Source organism: Zalophus californianus, chromosome 13, assembly GCF_009762305.2.
Source record: "Zalophus californianus isolate mZalCal1 chromosome 13, mZalCal1.pri.v2, whole genome shotgun sequence".
Taxonomy (NCBI): Eukaryota; Metazoa; Chordata; class Mammalia; order Carnivora; family Otariidae; genus Zalophus; species Zalophus californianus.
Window position 1 is genome coordinate 22,545,087 of NC_045607.1, and position 27,040 is coordinate 22,572,126.

At 39.5% G+C, this 27,040-nt stretch overlaps 1 protein-coding gene across 13 annotated transcripts in view; it reads left to right on the forward strand.

Annotated features, from left to right (window-relative positions):
• The window catches only part of LPAR1 (lysophosphatidic acid receptor 1), a 147,201-nt gene extending 128,579 nt beyond the window's left edge, over window positions 1–18,622 (forward strand). For all 13 annotated transcript variants that reach the window (XM_027616689.2, XM_027616699.2, XM_027616690.2 and 10 more), the window contains one exon: window positions 16,158–18,622. In XM_027616689.2, the coding sequence (XP_027472490.1) occupies window positions 16,158–16,459 (302 nt within the window). In that variant the 3' untranslated portion in view covers window positions 16,460–18,622. The remainder of the gene's footprint in view (window positions 1–16,157) is intronic.
• Window positions 18,623–27,040: the final 8,418 nt, after the last annotated feature.

The window sequence follows — 27,040 nt, forward strand, 5'->3', positions numbered from 1 at the left end:
TTGCTCTAGGTAGCATTGACATCTTCACAATGTTGGTTCTCCCAATCCATGAGCATGGAACGTTTTTCCATTTCTTTGTGTCTTCTTCAAGGAAAAAATGTTTCTGCATGATAAAAAAGTTGCCTATTGATATACAAGTTACAGAACCCAACTCCCAACTTCTAAGCCATGTTTAAATGTATTATGTATTTGTTAAATATGCATGTAGCACCTGACTCTAGAAGTCTTCAATCTACCAACCTTGCTCTTATTTTACTATTATAATAATAGTTTCATCTTTTTGGAAGTTTCTATTCTTATATTATTCCATCTTACTGTGCAATTCTTGCTGATGCTTTGTTTTTAACATAGGATTACTTTCCACATTGTACTGTGGAACACGATGGGGAATTTAAAAAAAAAATCAAATTACTTATGTACAAACTACAAAACTAAATTTTACATCCTGAGGTGCCTTTATAATGTTCCATGCTAAGTTCAATCAGGCATTACAAAAGATACCACGTAAAAATGGGTGTAAAAAGGTATAATTGCACCTCAACACTTTACGTAGTTAAGCTCAAAAGACCACAAAAGACTGGAAGATATAGCAGGTGCCTGAAAAAGAAAGGTTTATTACCAGGAAGCGATCGGTAGTATTTATGAAAAATGAGAGCCCTGGAAGGTATCAGCAGATTTTTAAATCTCAAGCAGTAACAAGACTAATCACAAATGAGACTGGAGGCTCTTCATTAGCGTCATGTCCCTGGATTAAATTGGGAAAGCCCATTTCTCTCTCCAGGGTAAACTGGAAGCAGACGTTTGGCTAACCCTTTGGAGCTACAGGTAGGTAAATGAATCGACACAGCTTGTATCTTCCCTGACAACATTATTCTGTCTGTGAGAAGAGCAAGAGAAATGTCCAGCCCCTCCACAGCTTCATTTGGTTTAAGTACCGTTGTTGCTCTATTTCTTAGGAGAATTATTTTTTATCTGTTCTTTACCCTGTTAGCCGAAACTAGCCTGTGCTGGAATTCCCTCAGCATACACCCTCTGCCTGCAGCCCAACTGTTTCAGGAGGGTGGGTTCCAAGCCCACAGAGGAGGCTGGAGAGCCTCCAGCACCAAGCACCACACTCATGGCTTATGCTGCCCAATCAGTCCCCCCACCACCAACCCCTCCTAAACTGTAACCTGTGAGAAAGCAGAAATGTGAGGCCTGTGTCCACTCCCTAAAGAAGTTCCCTCCCTGCCTTATCTGTTTTCCTCAAACAGCTCAGCTGGGTCAGACCCTGTCGTTAAAAAAACAATTCCATCTCATCCAGTCTCCCAGCTAGGAATCTGGCCTCTGCCTTGGGACTTGACCGGGGAAGGGGGTGCGTCTCAGTTCTGCCCTTCTTGATTGTGGGCCCACACTGTCAGGTAGCCAGGCCCCAGCGTCTGCCCCAGAGAAACTTGGAGCAATCTGCCCAGAAACTCCACTGTCTGGGCTGTGGGCAGCTGGGTCCCCTACACCAGAGCTCTGAGCATGCTCAGAGAAGAGCCTCACTTTTTTTTTTTTTTAAACTGTGTTTCCAGGCTCTCCAGAGCCAGGATTTCATCCTTTTCTAGAACCCTGGAACAGCATAGCAAGGTTGAGGTAGCCCATTACTGTTTAGCAATTGTTCTCCTCTGTCTGAAGCATAGTAAAATCAAGGATCCTTTCAACTTTTTACTAATTTGTCTCTTAGCTCCAATCCTTTTTCAAATGAGATAGGGTCTAAAAGTAAGAAACTAAATGAAAATACTTAATTGACTTTCCACTTAAAGGAGAAAGAGGACCGGCCCGAAAATTTGAGAGCCTGTCAAGAAACGCCGGTGGGCGCCTTTGGAAATTTCTCAAACAGGAGGAGGAAGGCGGTCTTGTGGTCCCTCTGTGGCTAGGGTGAAGTTAGAGAGTGCAGCTCTCCACTTCGCTACTTCTAGGCCTGGGGATCCAAGTATCTCTATTTCTTCTAGATTTATTCCTTGGGTTTTTCCTGAAGAAGGAGGAAAGAGGAAAAAAATGAAGGGAGTCTATCAGATGGCCTGTTAGTCTAGTGGTGGTCTCTTTCATTCCTCACGCTAGTGCTGGAAGTACTTTCCCCATTTGACATAGAAGGAAATTAAGGCTCTGCAGAATTGAAGAAGGTGGCCAATGTCCCACCACTAGTAAGGGGAAAAAACTGTATGTGACCTCAGGCTTAACTCTTTTATCAACGAAAATATGAATATATACCTTTAAAGTCCTCCAAATCACACAGTCTGGGAGATTGAACAAAATGTTATCCCTGAGAAACCTCGGTCTCTCTTCCTCCCCACAACTAGCGTCTTGAGTGCCGTGGGGATAATGCCTGAATATTGTCACCAATTCCCCTTAATGATTATGTTCCTTGTAAAAAAAACCCTGAAAATTAGAAAAACATTGACATTAAAATTTAAAATCTACACTACCACCACCCTGAAACTTCGAGGTGACTACTGTTAACAATTTGGTGTGTGTCTTTCTAGAATTTTTGTGATGTGTGTAGCGTGTGGATGCATATAAGTATCTATTGCAATTTTATAATAAATGGAATGGTGTGTGGTATAACTTTACAAATGTATAGTTTGCCTGTCTTCCTATGTGGATAAATACCTACATGCAGCAATGTCTGTCTGTGTGCTGGCTGTTTCCTGCTCCACTGATTTATAATATTGATGGATGTTTAAATTTCTGATTTTCTACCATCACAAATATTGCTTCATTGAATGTTCTGTATTCACAATTTATATGCTGCTTTCAGGTATTTCTGGATGATACATTTTTGGACTTGGTAGATAGAAGAGGACATTTTATGTTTAGACATTGCCAAATGGCCCTTCAGAAAGATTGTCCAATGACTTTTCTGTCAACAGTATATGGGTGTGCCCGTTTATTAATTACTCATCCTGTCATTAATAGGATTTTAAATCTTCCCCAGTCTGCTAGCTATTCTTTTTAAGACAAGAATGTCATATTTAAGGGGCGCCTGGGTGGCTCAGTCGTTAATCGTCTACCTTCAGCTCAGGTCATGATCCCAGGGTCCTGGGATCGAGCCCCCGCATCGGGCTCCCTGCTCTGCAGGAAGCCTGCTTCTCCCTCTCCCACTCCCCCTGCTTGTGTTCCCTCTCTCGCTGTGTCTCTCTCTGTCAAATAAATAAATAAAATCTTTAAAAAATATATCATATTTAACACGGATGAGCTTTAGTTCTGAAATCAGAAGGGCTGGCTCACACTTCATTCCTGCATCAGAAGACTCAGCCACCAGCCACAGGCCGTGCTGGACAGCCATGGGCCTCCCCAGCATGAAGCCTGCACCACCACTTAAGGTGACTGCATGGTTCTGAGCCGGCTGGACATAGGCTTCCTGCCAGTGGATTCGAAGAAGAGACTAAAGATGGTCAGTGCTAGGCTTGGTCAATCTCTTTCTTCATCTCAATCACTTTTCCTCTCTCCCTCCCACCCATCTTTCTCCCCTTCCCCCTTTATTGAAGGGGCATCTAACAAACTGCACATTTTTAAAGCATACCATTTACATAGAACTGACAATCAGTGTTTGATGTAGCATTCTAAAAATTACTCTTATATATGAGCCTATATGTATATGGGGGTGGGTATGCACATATGTGTACACACACACAGTATAGACCTATTAACTTTATCTTAACCAACATGTTAACAAAAAACTTTGTAAAACATAATTAATGCCAATAATCCGTTTTCTCTTATCCACAGCAAAGCTGCCTAAAAAGCCTTGTCTATTCTTGCAGTATCCAATTTCTCCTGTTCACTCTTGAATCCACTCCAGTTAGGCTGTCATTCTCAAGACCCACTGAACTCTTATAGTGTCCTCCTTGGCACTACCTTTATTTCAGTTGCTTGCAGGCTTCCTGACTCCTCCCTCTCTCTCTCTCTCTCTCTCTCACATCCATTCTGTTAGCAAATTAGATAAGCTTGACCATCCGCATACACTTGCGATTACCTTCCCATGTTCAAGGCCATCATTGTCTCTTCTCTGGATTTTTTTTTTTTTTAAAGATTTTATTTATTTATTTGAGAGAGAATGAGAGATAGAGAGCATGAGAGGGAAGAGGGTCAGAGGGAGAAGCAGGCTCCCCACTGAGCAGGGAGCCCTATGCAGGACTCGATCCCGGGACTCCAGGATCATGACCTGAGCTGAAGGCAGTCGCTTAACCAACTGAGCCACCCAGGCGCCCTCTTCTCTGGATTTCTACATGAGCCACCAGCTGCTCTCCTTGCTTCCACACCTGCTCTCCCAGTCTCCAAATGCCATCCCCCTCTAAAAGAGATTTTATTTCTTTTGTTGTCTTTCACATCCCTTCTAGAACCTAAGCTCAATGAGAGGAGAGATTTCTTTCTTTTTGATTCACTGTGGTATCCTCAGTACCTAGGAGAGTACCTGACATATAATATACACATATATTTGGATGAATAAAAAAGAAAGCTAGTAGACTGTAGCTTTAAGGCCAAGTAATTCAGCTCTTGACAGTTAACAAGAATCAATTGGTTTTTGCTCCTAAAGCCGTTTATGCCAGGATTATTATAATAATAGTGTAACTAATTAAATATTACATTATCGAATAAAAATGAGTACAACAAGATGATTCTGGGAAAACTGAGGTGGATATTTTGTTAATATTTAGTGAAAGCAAGTTGCAAAAAGTTGCTTTAGATTTGCTGATGAGAACAACTGTATGTTTGGAGAAAACCATAAAAAAAGTCTGCAAGCTTTTTGTACTCAAACTGCTTTACAAGAATTTTCAAGTTCTGACTCCACTTTGAAGGAGCCAGTTTGGAAGTAATATGTGATGCTTTATTGCTGTGGCTTTACATGGAGGAGGATGCGGAGCTCCAATTAGCAGACCCATATTCACATATAGGGCCTTGGCTCTATGTGAAAGGATTGGCAAATGAGAACACAAATTGGTATTTTAAGTTCAAATAGAACATTTAAGTATCATTTTTATAATTTCATGTTCTAAACGTTTTTTAAATTTATTGATAACTTCAGTTGGGGCTTATTATAGGGCATGTTCATATTTGCACAGGCTTTTTTGGTTGCTGTTGTTAAAGCATAATTGATAGCATATTATACATATTTTTCTTTATCTTTTTTTTTTTTTTACTTGACAGTATATCTTGGAGATCATTTGGTATCAGGATAGAATATCTTAATAACTTTAAAAAGCTGAATGGGATTCTACTTTATGAATACAATGTAATTTATTTTTCTTCTCTACTTGTGATACCTAGACTATTTCTTATTTTTAAAAATAAACATTGCTGAGAAACAAGTGTTGGCGAGGATGTAGAGAAAAAGAAACCCCTGTGCACTGTTGGTGGGAATGCAGACTGGTGCAGCCAGGGAAAACAGTATGGAGGTTCCCCCAAAATTAAAAATACAATCACCATAAAATCCAGTAATTCCACTACTGGGTGTTTACCCAAAGAATATGAACACACTAATTTGAAAAGATATATGCAACTTTATGTTTATTGTAATACTATTTACAGTAGCCAAATTTTGGAAGCAGCCCAAATGATCCATCGGTTGATGCATAGATGAAGATGTGGTGTGTGTGTATATATACAATGGAATATTGCTCAGCCATAAAAGAGAATGAAATCTTGCCATTTGTAACAACATGGATGGAGCTAGAGGGTGTAATGCCAAATGAAATAGTCAGAGAAAGACAAATGCCATATGATTTCACCCATAGGTGGAATTAAGAAACAAATAAAGGAAAAAAAAAAGACAAACCAAGAAATAGTTTTAACTACAGAGAACAAACTGTTGGTCACCAGAAGGGAGGTGGGTGGGGCAATGGGTGAAATAGATGAAGGGGATCATGAGCACACCTACCCTGAAGAGCACTGAGTAATATACAGAACTGCTGAATCACTATATTGTACACCTGAAACTAATATAACACTGTATGTTAACTATACTGGAATTAAAATTAATAATGCTGCAAAGAATTCCTTGTACATGTGCAATTGTATTGTGAGTATATCTATATGACAAATTCCCAGAAGTGATATTGTTGCAGTTTATTTTGAAGGCTTTAGAACTGATAGACTTTTGTTCAGGATTTATGCTTAGAATTTGCCTTGTGATACTTAATCTTGTTTTGTTAGTTTTGAGCAACCAATATTTTGCTTGCAACTTGTAGTTAAAATAATTGGAGTTCATGTAGAAAAATATGTTTATGATTTTAAATTCTTTTTTTTTTTTTTTTTTTTTTTAAATTCATGAGAGGCAGAGAGAGAGAGGCAGAGGGAAAAGCAGGCTCCCGCGGAGCAGGGAGCCCAATGCGGGACTCGATCCCAGGACCCTGGGACCATGACCCGAGCCGAAGGCAGACGCTTAACCATCTGAGCCACCCAGGCGCCCTGTTTATGATTTTAAATCTGGAACTCTTTAGCCTAAATCCCCACTTCCCAAATGAATGATTGCGTTTATAGCTTTTTTTTTAAACTTAAGTTTTTGATAAAGAGAGATCTCTTAGGCACACAACTATCATATTCTAGCAGAACTAGAGGGAGACTGCATCTCCCTCCTATTCTGCCAAGAATCTGTGCTTTGTAAACATCAATCCAGAACATTTAGCAAATGTAGGAGGGATAGCCAATATTGAAAAGAACAATTATATTTATCATTTCTGCTGTTCTTCTCATATCTTTTGGCTATTAAAAATGTATTTATACATATATATTTATACACAGTTTTTAAAGAAACATTTTTAGGTTGCAAGAATATTTCACAAAATTTGCTGAAGTTGCTTTTAGGTTAAGTTTTTCCCCTGTTTTGTTACTAAGGAAATGAATTATAAATGAAATTTTCATTACATTTCTTCGTCCTTGAAGTTTGTCTCTTGAGTAATACGTATCTTGCTGATCCATGCCAGTAGTTCATGAACTGTAAAGAATAAAATCCATAGGATGCTGTCATCAGCTACATTCTGTATTTTCACCCAGATTTTAGTACTCATTTTTCAGACTTGAGTCATTTTGGGAGAATCTTAATTCATAGCGGAAAAATTAAATATGTTGCAAAACCAATTATGAATTCCTTGTTTATGTTGTAAAACTGATTATAAATTCCGTGTTTATGTTGAACTTTTGCTAGGGAAGGATTCTGGGGGGTAGATTTTATTTATCTTTTTAAAGGAATAAATATTATTCAAATTACCTTGGTAACAGTTGGACCACAGTCATGCAATATGTTTAGTATCACTTTCTGAGTTAGTTGACGTTGGTCTGGAGTTGACAACATTGATTTTCAGTGAGATTTACCATTTTTAAAATAAGGGGTGAAGTTTACTTTTTAAAAAAAATTTGCAATCACTGGGCTTAGAAGGCAAAACAGATTTCACTGTTCTGAGAATGATGAATTAATTTTCTCTGTGAAGAATATGTTAAGTGGCATCCTTTTTGTTTGGGTCTCAGAGTTTACTGTATGTCTAAGAAAATAGATCTCATTGTTTTTTTTAAAAACACTAAAATGCAGTGACTGTTCTGGATGTGGGTATGAATATGTGTATGTGTGTATGCACACATATAAATATATATTCATGCACATACGTATACATACGTGTTATGTATAATTCATATAGTGTGTGTGCGTATATATATAAATCGTATATATTTTTATGTTTAAAATCTGTCATTTGAGAATAGTAAGCACTTGCAAGAAAATGCTTTGGTAGGCATTTGGAGGAGCACTGTTTTTTGGTTATTAGTGGGTGGTAATGCCCTGGTGAGCCAGTCTTGTTCTCCGCTAGTTCACCTCAAGACAGAGCTGGGTAGACATCAGAAAACATGTTTAGGGAGGAAGGGGAGAGATGGTGATCCATTCTAACATAGTTTCATATGCATTGGTTTTGTTGAAAGTAAATTCAAGCATTTCCTGCTTTGTATGCTTATAGAGACCTAAGGGGTCATATACTACTCTGGGAGAATATTAGCTACAGCTGGAAGTGGGGTATGTCTGTGGATGTGTAAGGACATATAACTCATTGCGTCTTTAGTTTACTATAGCTGTCTCTTGATTTCTTAGAATTTGGAGCTAACAAGATGGCCATGCTATTTCTGTATTATTTGAACATTATTACAACCTCATATTCACTGTTCATAGATAAGAACTTTCAGAGGAGTGCACTTCTGTCCATGCAATTGTCTAATACAGCATTTTGCTTACCCGATGGCATCACTGGATATTTTAGGGATGGGACAAAGCTGGCTCAGATGGCGATTGACTTCTCAGAGGGTCCCCTATTCAGGAAAGTCTCCTGCGTCGTGAACACACATTCCCTGAAGCATGCTGTCCCTGCAGTGGATTTGCGTGTACTGCAGTATCTTACATTGAAACTGAAGTCCTCCGGGAAACACAAAACAGCTTCAAATAAATTACAGTTAATATCCTCACTGATTCAAGGGGATATTGTATTGACCAAATTAGGGTACGTCACTACATAAAAACACCAATCAAATAACAAAATAATCATCCTCAAGATAAAAGATCTACTTCCCCTCCCTTCCCCATCACTAGTAGTCATTCCATGTTAATTTCATATTCAATCAGAAAAAAGGCCCACATTTAGAATTAAAAAGAAGCAACATTTTAAAAGTGCAAGATCATATACTAAAGTATCTCTAGACTGCAGGACTCTAAGTGATTTTTAAAATTTCCTGTTTATATTTTCTGCATTTTCCAAACTTTCTATAGGGGAAACAAAATGTAATAATTCAAGGAATTAGCTTCATACTGTTATTTATTTATCAGTCACTGAAAGGAAAGCAGCTGATACACTATGCTGGGAAGAAAAGTTAGATTAATGAGAATTATCCTTATCCTGTCATAAATTAGGAGTTTTCCTTGACGTAAGCAAACTATTATAAATTATCATAAGTATATGAAAACAACACACCAATACAGGCATGGCACTTGGAAAAGTGTTGCAAATATTCACATCTAATATTATGCATGGATACTGAGTATGATAAGTGATTAGATGTGTACTTTATGTTCTAAGAAAATGGAAAGACATTCTATGCCAAGGCATAGAATATATTCTCGCTCCCCACTCCCTGATAACTAGGGCATGGGTATGAGACCTAATCACGGCCTGTCAGAGCCCCTGCATGAACTTTGAATTCTGAGGGATCAACACAAAGGTGTGTCTGGTCAATTAGTGACACTGCACAATCCAGGTAGCTACTCCAGAATCCAGGGCCTGATGGGGCAGCAGCATCCTATGGAATCATTCTTATAGCAGCAACATGGGTAATGCCATGTCTCCCTTCATTACTGACCAAACATGTTTCTCCAGAACTCAGGAGATTCCATAGATAATCTGATACCCATCAGGACTGTTAACAATAGATTTGTTTATGTTATAGTAACAAATGCATATATGGAGAGACTTTTGCCTCTAGAGTCCACCTCATGCCCTTTAGAACGTGTAGTAACACCCATTCAAAGACCTTGCCTCCTGTTGGCATTAATGTTTATTTTCCAAACCTTATTCGGTGACTTTATTACTAATTAATTTTCCTTGTTTTGGATGTGTCTATTGGGCGGTTACATGTGACTGATGTGTGGCAGATACATTGAATGTCCACGGTGTGCTAGGTACTCTTCTAGATGCTGGAGATCCAGACATGACAGAAACTGCATTTACTTCCTTTACAAAGCTGACATTCTCACTGAAGGAAGATAGAAAATAAACATGTCAAATCAGTGAGAGAATTTTGGGTATAGACAAGCGATAGGAGAGGACAAAATATGAGAGAGTGTAGTGGGGAGGGTGTGCAGCACTGGTTAGGATAACCGGGGATAGCTTTGGAGGAAGTGATATTTAATAGTAAGTAAGTAGATGTGAAGATCTCCAGAAGGAGTGTTCCTAGGTAAAGGAACCATAAATGCAAAGGTCCTGAGACAGAAATGATCTTGGTGCATGTGATTAGAATCTAGTGAATGAGGGATGAGTGGAAAGAGATGAGGTTGAAGAGACTGGCAGGGGCCAGTCCTATGGGGCATTACAGATCACAGTAAGGATTTCAAGAAGAAACCTTTGTAGGATTTTAAGCAGGCAAGTGATGTAATATGAATTGATTTATGCTTATGAAAGATCACTGGCCATTCTTTGCAAGCTTTGGGGAAGAAGCATGGAGAAAGAGGAATTGGTTAGGAGCCTGTTGCAATGGGCAGATGAAAGGTATTGCTTACTTGCCTAGGGTTGTAGCCATGGAGAAGTGGTTTCTCCCGGCCAGTGTCAAACACAGATGCTCTATAAGAGGTGATACTGGCATGCAAGCCACTTCAGCATGTGCTTTCCAATGTCCAGTTGCAGGATGAGATTTACAGTCTGTTGTGAGATATGGAGCACGTATGTGTATGATACTCAGTGTTTAACGTGAAGGAGAGCATCAAATGCTGAAGTGAAGCGAGGGTGGGTGGCATTCTCCTGTGTATCAGCCAGCATTGCGTTGCTGAAGACAGCACCAGCTGAAGCTTTTATCCAGGAATATTCAGAAGAAAACATAATGAGTATTCTGTTCTGCTTTGAGATCTATATGTTGTTAAGATTTTTTAAAATGTAGTCTCTACACCCAACTTGGGGCTCAAACTCCCAACCCAGAGATCGCAGGCTCCACCAGCTGAGCCAGCCAGGCACCCTGAGGATCTGTGTGTTGCTAATGTCCGGAAGGACATTAGGATAAACGTTGCTCTCAGGAGTGAAGGAAACATTAAAGTACAACACACGATGAATGAAATCATGCAACTTTAAATGTATGAAGCATTACTATGACCATGAAGAAGTAGAAATGCATTATCTTCTCAGTGTTCTAGGAAATGGATCTTCTAAATAATTAGGTTACTCTTATAGGAAAAAACTTTAATTTCAGAAAGTCATTTACATCTCCTTTGCAATGACCCCTTGACTGCTAGACCTAGGAATAAGCTAGGTCTGTTATCTAACGTAGCCTCTTTTAAGATACATGGTTTAGAAGGATTTTTTTAGCTAGGCAAATTGTTTATGTGTACCTTAATAGCAGAAATCATGACTACAGAAATTGGACTGGATTCTGGGATACACAATTTAGTGGCAATGGAAGGAGTGTATGTATTTGAACACTTACATTCCCCTTCAACCTCAGACTGTTTCTTAGATCCTTTGAGAAACAAGAGCGAGGCCAAAGAAGAGGTTGACTGGAATACACCACTGGTGTGGAATTGAGTTAACCTTATCTTGTTTTGGATCTGGGGGATGTCTGGTTTTTTGGTAAAAACACAAATTTGCCAGCCAGCCTGGAAATGTTTTCTGGTTTTTCTTCATCAAAAATCTTGGGCTCCCTCCCTAGCGGTCTTCTCTGTCAAAGACTTTTCTCTCTCTCACTTTGGTTCTGATGTTCCATATGTAAGCAGAGTTCAACTCGTTAGGGAAAAGCCACTCTAGAAAAAAAAGACTCTAATTGTAAGACCAGATGGTAAGCATTATTGAGCTGATGAGGTTGTGTAGATTTGAGGGAAGGTGTGGTAATACGATCTTGTTCTGCAGCTGTGACCCGTTGTTCCAAAACAGCCTCTTTCCTCCCTGCTTTTTACGTCCGCATTCCAGCACCTCTCCTTCCATCTTTGTGGGCACGGGGCCCCTCGTGGGTTGATTTGACAGATGTGTAAGAAAGGAATGAAGCTTGTTCCAAGAAGAGCAACTTCAGCTATTTTATTCTAACCCACGGGTATTTTTTTGAATATCCCTCTCCCGGTGTTACTTGTAAATGGGCCAATAGTGCAGAATGTAACCACTCTTGTTCAGCGTGCTAGGAGACGGTTTCCCAGGACTCAAATTGCCGTGAGCCTATCATGTCCTTCAGGCATCTGCATCTAAAGTCCGGCAGGTGTCTCAGACCACAGATCAGTAAACTCATGGTCATCCTCTCTCTTCTCCTCATCTCCCCTCAGAAAACCCTGATCATCACTTTTTCCTCCTTCAGTGAAAGATAGCAACCTTCTTCCTTCACCCCAATGGAAAATCTAGGAGTCACACCCAGACTCTCTTTATCTTACCCATTTCATGCAGTCCGTCTCCTAAATACTTTACTGATCCTTTCATACTCACCCCCATTGCCACTGCCCTGATTCAGGCTTTTATTATTTCTCCTCTGGAATTTGGAAACATCCAATGTTTTTGTCTTTATTTTTATCCAGATTATTTTCTTCTTCCACTCTATGATAGTGTTCTGTGTTCAGTGAGACTCTGACTAGCAAGGCCAATGACATTAAAATCTCATGGGGGAAGTATAGGTGAAGATCATTCTTTCTTTTTTTTTTTTTTAAACTTTTTATTTATTTATTCATGAGAGAGAGAGAGAGGCAGAGGGAGAAGCAGGCTCCCAAGGAGCAGGGAGCCTGATGCGGGACTCGATCCCAGGACCCTGGGATCATGACCTGAGCCGAAGGCAGACGCTTAACCATCTGAGCCACCCAGGCGCCCAAGATCATTCTTTCTTATAAGCCCTGCAGGCTATTGTAATGTGTGGCTAGGCCTGAGAACTAGTGTGCCACGCTAGAGAAATTTCACACGTCTTAGCCAGATACACAAGGCCTTCATGACCTTGGACATCTTATCTTCTGCCACTTCTGGCTTCTGACTTTATAATAAGTAACCATAAAGGACTTATGCTTCCTCTTACTTTCCTAATGTTGCATACAATTCCTTGGTTTTTGCCCTGATCTGTGGGAATATGTCCATCAGAAATGTCCTGGAAATATACAAGCTACATAAAGCAGTGTCCCCACTGAATACTACGTCATTTTATGTGCCATCTTGGTCTAGGTATTGAGTTGACCCATGAGAACCTTCAGAATGATTTAGGGGTCCCATGCTTCACTGCGTTCCCTCTCTTTCCCTTCTCATCCTCCTTATATTCAACTGCAAGGCCTTGGAATCTCTTACAGCTGGGGGTGGTTTCATCTTGGAGCTGCCAGGTCTTCTACAGTCCAGAACATTTGTCCACGTTCTGCCCTTGGAGGAAATCTCTGGTGCAGCTACACCAGCCTTCACTCATGCTACCCACAATGCTTATAGGTAGTATAAGTCAAGCAGATGCACAGTGTCTAGGGAGATTTTACATGTTGTGTCTTAATGTGATCCTCACCACACCCTGTAGAGTAGGCAGGGAGCTGTCACTTTTCCACTTTACTGATGCAGAGATGAAAGTCCTTTTGACTCTTACTAACCTGGTATTGGTGTGCACTTGAGTCTCTGCAGATTAGGTGTTGATAGGGTCCATAATGCACATCTCAAGTCCTATCACCCCACTGAATTATGGTTGGCTACTTAATACCAAAGTGGCCTGAGTGTAGTTTTTGTTTTTAGAAGCTTGGGGGTAAGTCCATAATTTGAGCAAACTTGATTTCATAACATTCACTCAGTCTTTATTTTATTGTTTAAAGATTTTATGTTTTAGTCATCTCTACCCCCAACGTGGGGCTCGAACTCACAACCCCGAGATCAAGAGTCACACGCTCTGTTGACTGAGCTGGCAGGGAGCCCCATTCACTGTTGTTTGGAAGCCTCAGCCCTTTGGGATTTTCCAGTCCCCCTCTTCTACTTCTGTAGTCCATCTTCACTTTGGGGCAGTTTGGTCCTTGGCACCTCTGTGAAAGAGAAGAGAAGGGAAGGGAGAAGAAGGGAAAACTGTATGATTGGATTTAGATGTTGATTTTTGAGGCCTGTATTGTGAGTCCCTCGAGTTACTCATTGAGTCTTGAAGAACCAAAGAGTATTGGGACTGTGTGGTTGGGCCTGATCACGGTACTATAAACAGTTCCTTTCAGCGAATAAGGGAGATGACTCTTGAGTTCCTCAATGAAGCCTCCACGTGTATTAGCTCCTGTGTCAGGCTGGTGTTGCTCACTTCCTGTCGCTGATCTAGCAAGTCTCTTTGCTTTTTTTTTTTTTCTGGTCTAAAAGTAAGACCCGTGGGTTACTTTCCGAGACTCTGGCTTTCATTGAAAAGATCTTGCTCCTTTTGAATTTAAAAATCAGAAGAAGTTATAAACAACAAATGACTGTATCTGAATTCTGTCACTTCAAGTCTGTGAGAATAAGGATGTTCCCTTCTGCTGCCCTGGAGGAGAAAAAGATCATTTTATTTAAAATAAATCTGTTGAGATGCATGTTGCTGGTATCTAATCAAGTTCTGAATTTGAGTTCAATTAGAGCTTTGATAAAAGAAAGGGAAAGGAAACTTGCAAGAATGCTCTCCCATTCATGAAGGGCCTGCATGTTTTTAGTTTCCAAGTAAATGGAATAATGGGACCATGCATTTTCCATCCAAGCATTTTCCACCCTGAGAATAATTCCCTTCCTGGCTTCTCAATGAATAATGCATTATTTCTGAAACCCAAGAGGCATTCCTTTGATTTCCCTTTATGTTTAGCTTTCTGAGTGATTTTCAAGCAAGGAAATTCAAGGACTTGGAATGAATGCTTTATTAACATTTTTACTTGAAGTTCAAATAGCTCCTTGGCTATTATCTCCTGATACTTGAAATATTTTTTTTCTCTCTAAGGAAAGTCTAAGGTATTGTATTTATTAGAAAATGAAGCACCGTGGACGGCCTTCAAAGTGAACAGCAGTTTAAAACCAATACACATTTGTGTTTTCGAACAAAGAGCTTTATGGGGGTACTTTTCTCCTTTATTTTCATTTCCCTGCTGAATAGTTTCAAAAAAGAAAGCTCACATTAAAAAATGGGCTGTTTGGAGACTAAATCTCTTGTGTTTACATTTTACTAAACTCACTCCTTGAGGCTGGTGCAGATCCACGACCCCGGTCCAAGCCTGGATCTACTTAGGCTAGTGCCATTTCCATCTGAAGATTCAAATGCACTCCGGGGGTCATCCCTGTTCCCTGTCTGTTCACTGTGGAGCCTGATTACACGTGTGGGGTGAGCTGTAATGGGTTGTGAGGGTGCCCACTGGTTCTGTTGACCCATGTCCTCTTGGCTGAGGATCCCCAGTAGATCCCGGGGTAACACGGTGGTAGATTTTGGTGCTGTTTCACAACTTCCATTTCCCCTGGGAGCCAAATTAGTGATTTGAGGAACAAAATCAGCTGAAATTAAGAATACAGACTGTATTTCCATTCTTTTGACAGTTCTAGTAAAACCTTAACAATTCAGAATAGTTGGGAAGAAAAGTTGATTTAAGTTAGTAAAACATTTAAAGCATAAAATTTGGTTTAAAATATTTAATTTTTATGAAGTTCAGGAAGCAGGACTATCACCTAGTATTTTCTCAGTTCCTTCATCTGTACGATGGGATAATGGTTTCTCATATGGTGGTGTACAGATTAAATGAGTTAGTATTTTTAAAGCATATAGAACACCTTTTAAATGATTGCTGAATAAAAAATAAATATCCATCTTATTGTTGGAAATCTCTATTTCCAAATAGGCCCATGATACTGAGCAGATAATAACAGTATTATTGTTGTTACTGCTAAAATATATACTTAACGATTATTTTCTTAGCACTCATTTACTCCTTACAACAAACCTGATGAGGTTATGATCATTTCTATTTTCCACATCAGAAAACTGAAGAAAATAATTGCCTAAATTCATCAGCAGCAAAGCAAGGATTTGAGTCCCTTCAACCTGAATTCAGAAATTGTGCCTTAAATTAAACATTAAAGCATATTTGTCACAGGCTTACCTTTTCCCCCAAAACAATGTTATACCGCTAAAAACCCCACCATTGTAGGTGTTTAGGTATATATCCCCAGTGCAGTCCTTCATGTCTCAATTGCTTAGCGAACTCAGTGTTTTGCTTAAAGTAGTCATCACCGTTGTCTCATCAATACTCAATTTTATTAGGGTCTGAATCAATGAGATATTATTAAGTTATTTTAGCATTAAAACTTTCTTCAGTTTTTTTTTTTTCCCAGCAAATGAGCATTTCATTTCAGATGATCTGGTGGCTTTGAATCTCAGTATTTTTATACTGAACCCAAATCATTTCACATTACAGTTGCTTTGCTTCATAATTAACATACTTTTTCATTCTTCCTTTTTAAAATCTTCTCCATCCCTGTCCTTTGTAGGTGCCTTTATCATCTGCTGGACTCCTGGATTGGTCCTGTTACTTCTCGATGTGTGCTGTCCACAGTGTGACGTCCTGGCCTATGAGAAATTTTTCCTTCTGCTCGCCGAGTTCAACTCTGCCATGAACCCCATCATCTACTCCTATCGCGACAAGGAGATGAGCGCCACCTTCAGACAGATCCTGTGCTGCCAGCGTGGTGACAGCACCAGCGGCCCCACGGAAGGCTCTGACCGCTCAGCTTCCTCCCTCAACCACACCATCTTGGCTGGAGTTCACAGCAATGACCACTCTGTGGTTTAGAAAGGCAACTAAGATGAGAAGCCAGCCATCATGGACGGAGGGATGAACAGCCTTCCCCCGCCCCCAATGCCAGGGCAAGGTGGGGTGTGAGAGAGGGGGAGGAAAAATAAACTCATGTACTTAAACACTAACCAATGGCAGTATTCGTCCCTAGACCCAACAAGACGTGAGATATGTTGAAAATGAGTTTACGTGACAACCCTCATCCTGATCCCCATTCCTTTTGAAAAGTAGAAAGTGGAGATCTTGCCATGGAATTCATAAACAGATTCTGGAGTGTCCATTTAGACTACACTAACTAGACTTCAAACGATTTTGTGTGGTTTGGTGCAAGTCGGAATAAATTCTGACTAATTGAATCCACAACTTCATCCACATACAGGCTTCCCTTTTTTTATTTCCAAAGGATACATTTCATTAAATAAACATGTGTATGCCTATCAACATGCTTGTGATGGATGAGACTATAGGCTGTTTTTAAACTACCATAACTCCATTTTTTTCCTTATGTGGGGAAACTGTAAATTAGAATGATATTTTAGAAAGCATGCATGTAATGTATGTATGCAGTATGCCTTACTTAAAAAGATAAGAGGGTATTGATTTTAAATCTTCTAGGACATAGAAGAACCTAGAGGTCAAAGCCAGTATTTGTTTAGGTTATGAAACAATGCTCTAATCCTAATATTACCTTCTTATCAAAGTGTTATAACACATGTTAAACAGGGAATGTAAGTTTATTACCAAAAGAAAATGTACTCTAAAGAAGGTCCTAGAAGATGAAACACAGTAATACTGATATTTATAATATCCAAGTACATTCTAATTATCAGTACATCAGAGGAATGTTTTAATAGCCTGTGTTTTTTCTGTATTATAAAATAAGACATAGTCATTGTAGAAAACTTGAAAAATACAGAAATGTGTAAAACAGAAAAAAAGTTAGTAATATCACAACCCAGAAGTAACCACCATTAACAGCTTTTCCCCCTGTGTATGCCTCTATGTATATTATATCCCTTTTTATATAATTTGGATCATACGTAAACAATTTTATAACCAGTTTTTTTTTCCTTCCACTGCAGAGTTGCCACATTTTCCTATGGCATTAAAAATTTTACAAAAACATAATTTTACTGTCTATACAATATTCCATTTAATGGATGCAGCTCAGTTTATTTAACCGTTCCCACACTGTTGACTACTTAGGTCATTTCTAATTTTCGCTACTATAAATAATGTTGCAAAAATTTTGTGTACATACAACTTTGTCCATATAATTGATTATTTACTTAGGACATATTCCCATGAAGGATTTTTTTTTTTTTAAATGTGAAATGTCTTTTTATGCTCTTACCTTTTATAAAAAGGGATTTCCTGCTTTGTGCCATACTGGTGGCAATTGAGAGGAAAGCCAATTAAATTGCCTTTTTACACAGGAAATGCAGTGGTCACTTTAGTTGAGAGTGACTTTTTTATATCACAAGATGGACTAGAAACAGTCAACTGTCACAGATAACCTGGACACTCTAATGAATATGTCTAGCAATCCCAAATTTTGTTTGAGGAGCCAATGTCCAGCTCTTGGTGGCCACACCCATAATGTAGAAGTGAAGAGAATGCGAAGACATCAAACATGGCCAAGAGAATAAAGGATCTTCGTAGTAAATGGCTTGGGACCCATCTGTAGCAAATGGGTTGAGTGCGTCAGTATGGGACTGGATACTCTGTATTCTTTCGGAATCACCTCCAGTAGACTGCCACCATGGTAGGTGATACCTGTTCAGTGAATGGTCCAGATGAACTAGTCATTGCACCAGTTTGTTAGAAAAAGTAACCGGTCAAGTCAGAGTCATGAAGCAGGTATGGGAAAGTTGGGAGTATGTTTAAGAGAAAGATGTCCAGAAGAATCATTTTGTCTAGGAAGGAAAAAGTCTGCTCCATCAGCATTTGAGCAGAGGACAGACTTGTAAAGCGCCCACCGTGAAAAGAACGTGGGGAACCAGTTAGCAGAAAGGTGTTTGCACATTCTTTATACAAAATACAGAGCATGTTATGTTGGAAGTGACTGAAATGAACTTGGACTTTCATGTGCATATATTCTGGACTATTTGAAATTAAAACATACTAATTGGACCTTAATAAATTCATCTTCAGTCAGTGTTTGGCAGTGTGTGCTTGTGGTCAGTGCTGTTTCTCTTGCTCAAGAAGCCTTCCAGATTGGCGTTGCATGGTGCCTGCCTTCTGTGAACAACTTTATTTCCCTGCCACCAGGGCTTCTGAACTCTTGAGTGAAGCCACTATATGCTTCCCCAGCTCATAACGGCTTCTTCTCAATGTCAGTAATAAGTCTTAGTGTGAGTTTCTTTTGGAAAAAGTAATTTTCTGAAAACTTTCTGGTGACTTGATGAAAAACTCTCACTGGGAGTTTATAAAACCACAGTGATCTTCATGCTTATTGATTTTTTTTCTTCTTTAAAAGATTTATTTATTTTAGAGAGGGGGGAAGTTCAGAGGGAGAGAATCTCAAGCAGTCTCCCCACTGAGTGCAGAGCCCCATATGGGGCTCAATCTCACGACCCATGAGATCATGACTTGAGCGGAAACCGAGAGTCGGGTGCTTAATAGACTGAGCCACCCAGGTGCCTGTTCATGCTTATTGATTTTAATAACAAAAGTCACAGGTATCTTCCAATTATATGCCAATAATATTTGTTTCAGTATATTGCTAAGATGTTGGAAAAGATAACAAAACGTTTATTAATGAATGTCTCCGAGTATTTGGAAGAGCATTCTGAACCTTTAAATTTAGGTGGATGTAAGATTGTTAGAAATCAGGTATCTTAGAACTCTTCTTCACAAATTAGCCACCCCTCACATACTTCCTTTTTTAAATTAGTAAAACCATAATATCCTAGACTCAAAACCTCAGCTGATATACAATTAATGAGTCTTACTGGTTTCCCCATTTTTCTTTCCCAATTAACTATTAGGTTCCACTCTCTGTCTTCCTTCTAATTTATTCTACTAGCCCCTCAACTTCCGAAATGTAATTTTGTGATATTGTTTCTAGCCCTTTTTCTTTTAAAAATAGAGAGCATGAGCCAGGGATAGAGGGAGAGGGAGAAGCAGACTCCCCACTGAGCAGGACCCTGAGACCATGACCTGAATCAAAGGCAGATGCTTAACTGACTGAGCCACCGAGGTGCCCCTCTAGTCCTTCTCCTTAAATCTGGCTTGTGACTCCTGCTAGATTAAAACTGTAGAAACATGTCTTTTTTTTTTTAAAGATTTTATTTATTTGACAGAGACAGCGAGAGGGAACACAAGCAGGGGGAGTGGGAGAGGGAGAAGCAGGCTCCCCGCTGAGCAGGGAGCCCGATGTGTGGCTCGATCCCAGGACCCTGGGATCACGACTCGAGCCGAAGGCAGACGCTTAGCCGACTGAGCCACCCAGGCGCCCCTAGAAACATGTCTTTATCAGGTCCCCTCGTTACACTAAGGTAAGAACATTTTTATGGCAAGACGTTTTGAAACAAATTATTTTTCACACCAAGTGAGCTTCACCAAGCCCTCAGAAGGATTGGGGTTTGTATATGTGTTGGGATGGGCTTGGATTTCGGCATCATCTGACAGAAGATATATGTGTAACTAAGAGCCAAAATGGGTCTGCAATCTTCCAAAGCAGGGTGTGTTCATTCTATAACATTCACCTGTACTTTGGTAGTCTAAACATAAAATTCTCTAGTTCTTCTCGTAAATTTATAATGTTTATGTTTACCGATTATTTACTAATCTGTTTAAAGGCATGGCATGTAAAAACCATTTTAAACTCTAAAGCAGAGATTGGCAAACTAAGACCCACTGGCCAAATCTACCAGTTTTTGTATGAACTAAGGATGGGCTTTACATTCTTAAATGATTGGGGTGTGGGGGAGGCATATAAAACACATGGAAATTGCATGAACCTTCAGTGTTAAATAGTTCTATTGGAATAGAGCCACACTCATCAGTTTATTGTTTATGGCTATTTTTTGTACTACAACAGCAGAATTGAATAGTTACAACGGAGATCATCCCTCAAAGTCTAAAATATTTACTGTCTGACCCTTTACAGAAAAACTGTGCCAACCCCTGATTTAGAGAATTCCATTTTCACTCATGCTGTCCTCATTTGACTGTGTATTGTTTATTGGAAGAGGAAGAAGTTGGGCACACCATGATCTCTTAAGCTCTAGACTGCGGAAAAAATTATCAGTTGCATTTTTTACATTAAACATAATTTTTATTTTAAAACAATCTCAAACTTAAAGTTTGCCAAATTTACAGAACATATGCCTGAACCATTTGGAAGTTGCCGACATGATGCCCCTTCATCCTTGAATACTGTGTGCATCCTATCAAGTAACCGAGGAGGTTGATTTGTTCCTTTCCTGGTGATGTCAGCTTGGATTACTTGATTAAGGCATTGCCTGCCGGATTTCTCCACTGTGAAGAAGACCACTCTTTTTGCTTTTTTTTTTTTTTTTTTTTTTTGGTAATAATAGCATTTTGTAAGAAATACGCTATTTGTCATGGAATTTTAATGTCTAGTCTTAGCAGCCATTGAGATTTCTTGGATGAATGAATCATTACTCTGATGGTTGCCAAGTGATGAATTTCTAATTCTTTTTCTCTCAGTTTTTGGTTAGCTTTCTACGGTAAGAAAAAGTTTTGTCCTCTCCCATTTATGTATACCAGTATGGGCTCATAAATTCCAATTTTATTCAGTTAGTTATAATGTTGCTAACATGTAAAAATTAAACTTTATTTTGGAGATAATTGTAGATTCGTATGCAGTTGTAAGAAATAATATGGAGAGATTCCTCTCTCCTTCACCCAGTTTCCCCCAATGGCAATATCTTGCCAAACCATAGTATAAAGCCCAACCAGGATATTGACATTCATACAATGTTTAGAGTAGGTCTCTTACCACAAAGATCCCTCCTGTTACACTTTGATAGCCACAGTTCTTTCCCTGACCCCCATCCTGCCTCCTAGCAACCACTAATCTGTTCTCCAATTCTTCAAATATATTCTAACGTTTTCATACTGAAACTTCTAAAACTTCTTTATAACAATGGTTGTGGGGCGCCTGGGTGGCTCAGTCTTAAGCGTCTGCTTTCGGCTCAGGTCATGATCCCAGGGTCCTGGGTTGGAGCCCCACATTGGGCTCCCTGCTCCGCAGGAAGCCTGCTTCTCCCTCTCCCACTCCCCCTGCTTGTGTTCTCTCTCTCGCTGTCTCTCTCTCTGTCAAATAAATAAATAAAATCTTCAAAAAAGAAAAAACAAAAAACAATGGTTGCAAGCGGGGGGCTGATACTTCCCTAGAGGTTGTGTGTATATGTGTCCAGAGACAAATTTTGTGATTATAAAAATTACAGAAACTTAGAAATATTTCAAGGAATACAGGAATGAATGAAGTAGAAAGTAAAAATCTCTCCTGAAGGATGGAAGCTAGACCAGAGATCTCTGTTGAACACATTACCTAAGACCCAGAGACCCTCACAAAGTGAGCTTATATTTTTTTTTAAAAGATTTTATTTATTTATTAGAGAGAGAGAATGAGAGAGAGCACAAGAGGGAAGAGGGTCAGAGGGAGAAGCAGACTCCCCGCCGAGCAGGGAGCCCGATGTGGGACTCGATCCCGGGACTCCAGGATCATGACCTGAGCCGAAGGCAGTCGCTTAACCAACTGAGCCACCCAGGCGCCCGTGAGCTTATATTTTGTCTCTAGAATGCTCTCAATGTCTTCGCACTGACATCAGGGAAGCCAGAGTACATTTTGTTTTGGTATAATATTGTTTATAATTGGTTTGCATTTTATCTCTTGAATCTTTCAGGAAAGGAACCTTACTTTATACTCCCCACCTCACATAGCAAAGTACTAAGTAGTGCTTAAAATGCACTCGTTTAAATGAAGTAAAATGTGTGAACCACGAATAAAGGCACTCTGGACCAAGAAATGGCTCCTTGGTTCCACAACCCTGATGAAGGTTTTCCATCACGTTTAAGAATGCTGCAGTTAAAACTAAGTAGGAACGATGAAAAAACGAGGTCAAGGCTTTTGAATTAATGTTTTATCAATATTTGTGCTTTCTGAGTGTGTCTTGCTTAACTTACTTTGCTATGCTTTGGGAAGATCTTTAATATTAGTACATGTTGGATTTGTAATGTGATCTACAGCTTAGAGAAGACACTCCTATAATTTGTATTTTGGTCTTTGCAAAGCCCCTGTTATACATGAGGAAACTGGGTCTCAGAGGAAAAATTGGAGGCCTAATATTTGTTGTCTATAGAATTAGTTAAACATAATTACGTCTATTTTATGTAGCGATCCATAACTTCTCGTATGTCCTTGTCTTGGCTGCCCAAACAAATTATGAGTTCCATGAGAGGTACGATGTATTGCATTATTTTAAATCCTTTAAAGAACTTGGCCCGGAAAAAGCAATAGAAGGTAACAGGTCACAAGCAGGTACATGATTTGTTCCGTGAGGTGCTCATGCTTGTATAGGTATGTAGGTATTACTATATTCCAAACTAGATTATAAATTCTTTGAGAATGAGATCATCTTGTACTTTCTGCCTCCTTTTTATGATACAAATGACTGGAACAAAACTACAAGTATGGTGCCATTTACTTAATGGTTCTTGATTGAGAACTGTAAAACCATAATTAGATGTGATAGTCGTCATGATCTCATTATTTGTTCACAAGGACTCTTCGAGAACCCTCCCTCTACTAGGCATGTATGGTACTGCTGTGAACGAGATAGGCAAGATCTCTAATGGGAGCTTAGAATTTAGGAGGAATGAAGCAGAAAACAGGAAGAAATAAGTAAGTTAAAAATAAAATTACAAATTATATTGAGTTACAAAGGAAACTCTGGCATGACAGAAATTAAAGGCAAATAAGAGGGAGAAAGATGGGGGGGAGAGGGACTACCTTTGTAAGAATAGTCTAGGAAGGCTCCATCTTAGCATAGAAACTGTCCCCTCAAAACCCTCCCCTTGGGCCTGACTTGCACAAAGGTGTGGCTCTGTCAAGCTCCCGAACTTGCATCCACTCTGGTAACTAGTGCTCACCCAAACCGCCTGTTAGAAACAGGCACACGTCTAGCCCAGGTAGATAGGAATTCTCAATAGGTTGCGTAAATTCTTGGTGAGAGATCACATGTCATTTTGGAAAGCAGAGCAAGTATAGACTCTGAGATTGAGGCTTAAAAGGCAGGCAGGCAGGCATGATGTCTTGAGTGATTTAGGGAATCATTTTATCCTAATAATTATGGGGAATGGGTTAAAGGATTTAAGTAAAGAAGTAACACGGTCCGGTTTACATTTCAGAAGAAATTGAAGACAAGGAAGCCCATATGCAAGAGACAAGATCAGTGGCTGTCCCATTACCTGGGATGGCAGAGGAAGGTGGTAATGGAGGTGCAGAGAAGGAGTTGGTTGGATTCACGAGAGCTTAGTGCCCAGAGATTGTGGGGATAAGGTCATAATCCAGGTGATGACCTTGGCCACCGGAGGAATGGGGATGTGATGGGGTGAGATAAGGAACATAGATGAGGAGCAAGTTTTCAGGAAAACAATAATGAGTAAAATTTGAGATATCCATGAGCTACCCAAGGAGAAGGATGCAGTAGCGAATTACTCACGTGATACACGCAGCCCAGGGGACCTCTCCGGACTGAAGATCCAGATTTAGAGTCCAAGGTCTTCTGCTGTGGTCCTGCCACATTCCTCCTCAAGCCAGGAAGCACGGAGCCTTTGATATGTTTAAGAGGAAGAAAGAAAAGGAAGGAAATAGGGGAGAAATAAAAGAGCAGAAATTAATATCTGAAACTATTATCCAGGAAGAAGTGGAGAGGTTTCTTTTAAACAAAATAAGGTTGGCTATCTATGACATATTTGGGTTTTTTACTTGATAACAGAGATATATCCAAGGTTGGTAAAGATGAAGCCACCTTAATGTGTAATTGAAGTCGAGATTTTTAGAGCTCATCCATATTTTATTTTCCCCTCCTTCCAAGCCTCTTGGAAAACTACATTGCTGCTAGGCGAGTCCATGTGACCATGTGACTAATTATGGCCAGGGACTATTAGGGGATGTGACAAATGTCATTTCTAGGCTGAGAAAGTAAAAGCCTTTGTGCTACTCTCCAGATCTTTTCCCTGAAAGCCAAGCACAGAGAGGTGAATATGAAGAGACTGAAGTCCTCATCAACCTGAGACCTTGATTGACGAGGCAGAGAAAAATCCCTGAATACTGAATGTACAGCATGATAAAGAAAGAAACACTCGCTGTGTTTACGGTGAGCTTTTGTGGCTCATTTGTTACTGCACCATAACCAACTTATGCTGACAAATAGAATTAAATTTTGATGAATATTAGGATTCTAATCTTTTCTGGATCATAGGGAATGTACATTAAAATTTTTAACTTTGGTGGAGGATACCAATTTACATTCCAAAAAAGTTGTACCAGTTTATAGTCCTGCAGTGTTTACACATGCAAAAACATGAATATAGACGTAGATTTTATACCCCTCACAAGAATTAACTCAAAATGGATCAGAGACTTAAATGTCAAATACAAAACCCTGAAACTCCTAGAAGTTAGCATAGGAATAAATCTAGATGAAGTTGGCTAGGGCAATGATTTTTTTAGATACAATACCAAAGGCATGATCCACGAAAGAAATAATTGATAAACTAGACTTCATTAATATTAAAAACATCCGCTGTGTAAAAGACATAAGAGAATGAGAAAATAAGCCACAGACTGGGAGAAAATATTTGCAAAAGGTCTATCTGATAAAGGACTGTTACCCAAAATATACAAAGAACTCTTAAAACTCAACAATAAATTAATCCATTTTAAAAGTGGTCAGAGGACTTGAACTGGCACCTCACAAAACAAGTTCTATGGATAGCACATAAGATATGAAAAGATATTCATCATCCTCTGTACCACTATACACCCATTAGAATGGCAAAAATCCACAACACTGACAACAAGCATCATATTCTGGTGAGGATACCGAGTCGTAGGAACTCTCACGCATTGCTGGCAGGAATACAAAATGGTACAGCCCAGACTAAACTTACTCTTAGCATAAGAACCAGCAGTCGCCCTCCTTGATGTTCACCCAGGAACTGAAAGTTTTTGTTCATGCAAAGACCTGCACATGGATGTTTATAGCAGAGATACCACTTTTTGGGGTTTTTTTTAGAAGCCCTGTCTTTCGGATGGTTCTTGGAGGCACCAACTTAGATCTTTCTGATATCTGAGGAAAATATTTTGGAGTTGCAAGCTGAACTTCATCGTTAGACTGTGTTCTCCTTTTTTTTTTTTTTTTAAGATTTTTTTTTATTTGACAGAGAGAGACAGCGAGAGAAGAAACACAAGCAGGGGGAGTGGGAGAGGGAGAAGCAGGCTCCCGGCTGTGCAGGGAGCCCAACGTGGGGCTCGATCCCAGGATCCTGGGATCATGACCTGAGCCGAAGGCAGATGCTTAATGACTGAGCCACCCAGGCGCCCCTAGACCGTGTTCTCCTGACGGTGCCTTCAATCTGTTCTATGCTTTAAGCCTGGCATCATTGGCCATTTTTAGAAATTGACAGTTTCAAACAATTCTGGCTCCTTTATATTTAACAGTCTTTTTTTTTTTTTTAGCTCATGTCTCTTGTTGCCATTTACTATAAATGACAAAAGGAAGACAAACAAAACCGCCAACACTCTACCTGGAAACCTCCTAATTAAATCACCCAGTTGATAGGTACATGCTCTACTTTCTATGTTGTTGTAAGTGTCAGTTACTAAACTTTCTGCTTCTATTTTAAAAGGATCCCTTTGGGGACACCTGAGAGGCTGTCAGTTAAAGCGTCTGCCTTTGGCTCAGGTCATGATCCCAGGACCCTGATCGGGCTCCCTGCTCAGCGGGGTGTCTGTTTCTCCCTCCCCTTCTGCTTCTTCCCCCTGCTCATGCTCTCTCTCAAATAAATAAAATCTTTACAATTAAAAAAAATAAAAGGATCCTTTTGCGTCCAGTTTCCAAAACCATTTTTTTTTTCACTTTTAAGTCTTCACCGGCAGCAGCCTTAAGGGTCACACGTATGACACTAGCTTTGGAAATTTCACCTTGTCACTTCTTTGGTGTTACTGGAATATATTATTAATAATTTCTTCTGCTAGGGTCCTCCAAAGCTCAGTCCTATGCCTGTTCTCTTCCTTTCCTATATTTTCTTACTAGGTACTGTTATCTAGTTCCATGATTTTAAAAACATCTGTAAGCTGACAACCCTTAAGCTTTTATCTGTGATTGCTGCATGGGCTCTGGACTCCCTACCTTAAGGGTTTTCAGGATGTAAGAAAAATAAAAGCCCTAATTTGTTTTTCAGGCTCCTGTTAATCACAGCTGAATGTATTTCTAGTTACATATTCATTAGATCATATCATATTATCTCTACTTTGGTTTAACATTTCAAAAATAGGATCATACTTCACCTTACCTTTTCTAAACTTTTAAATATTTT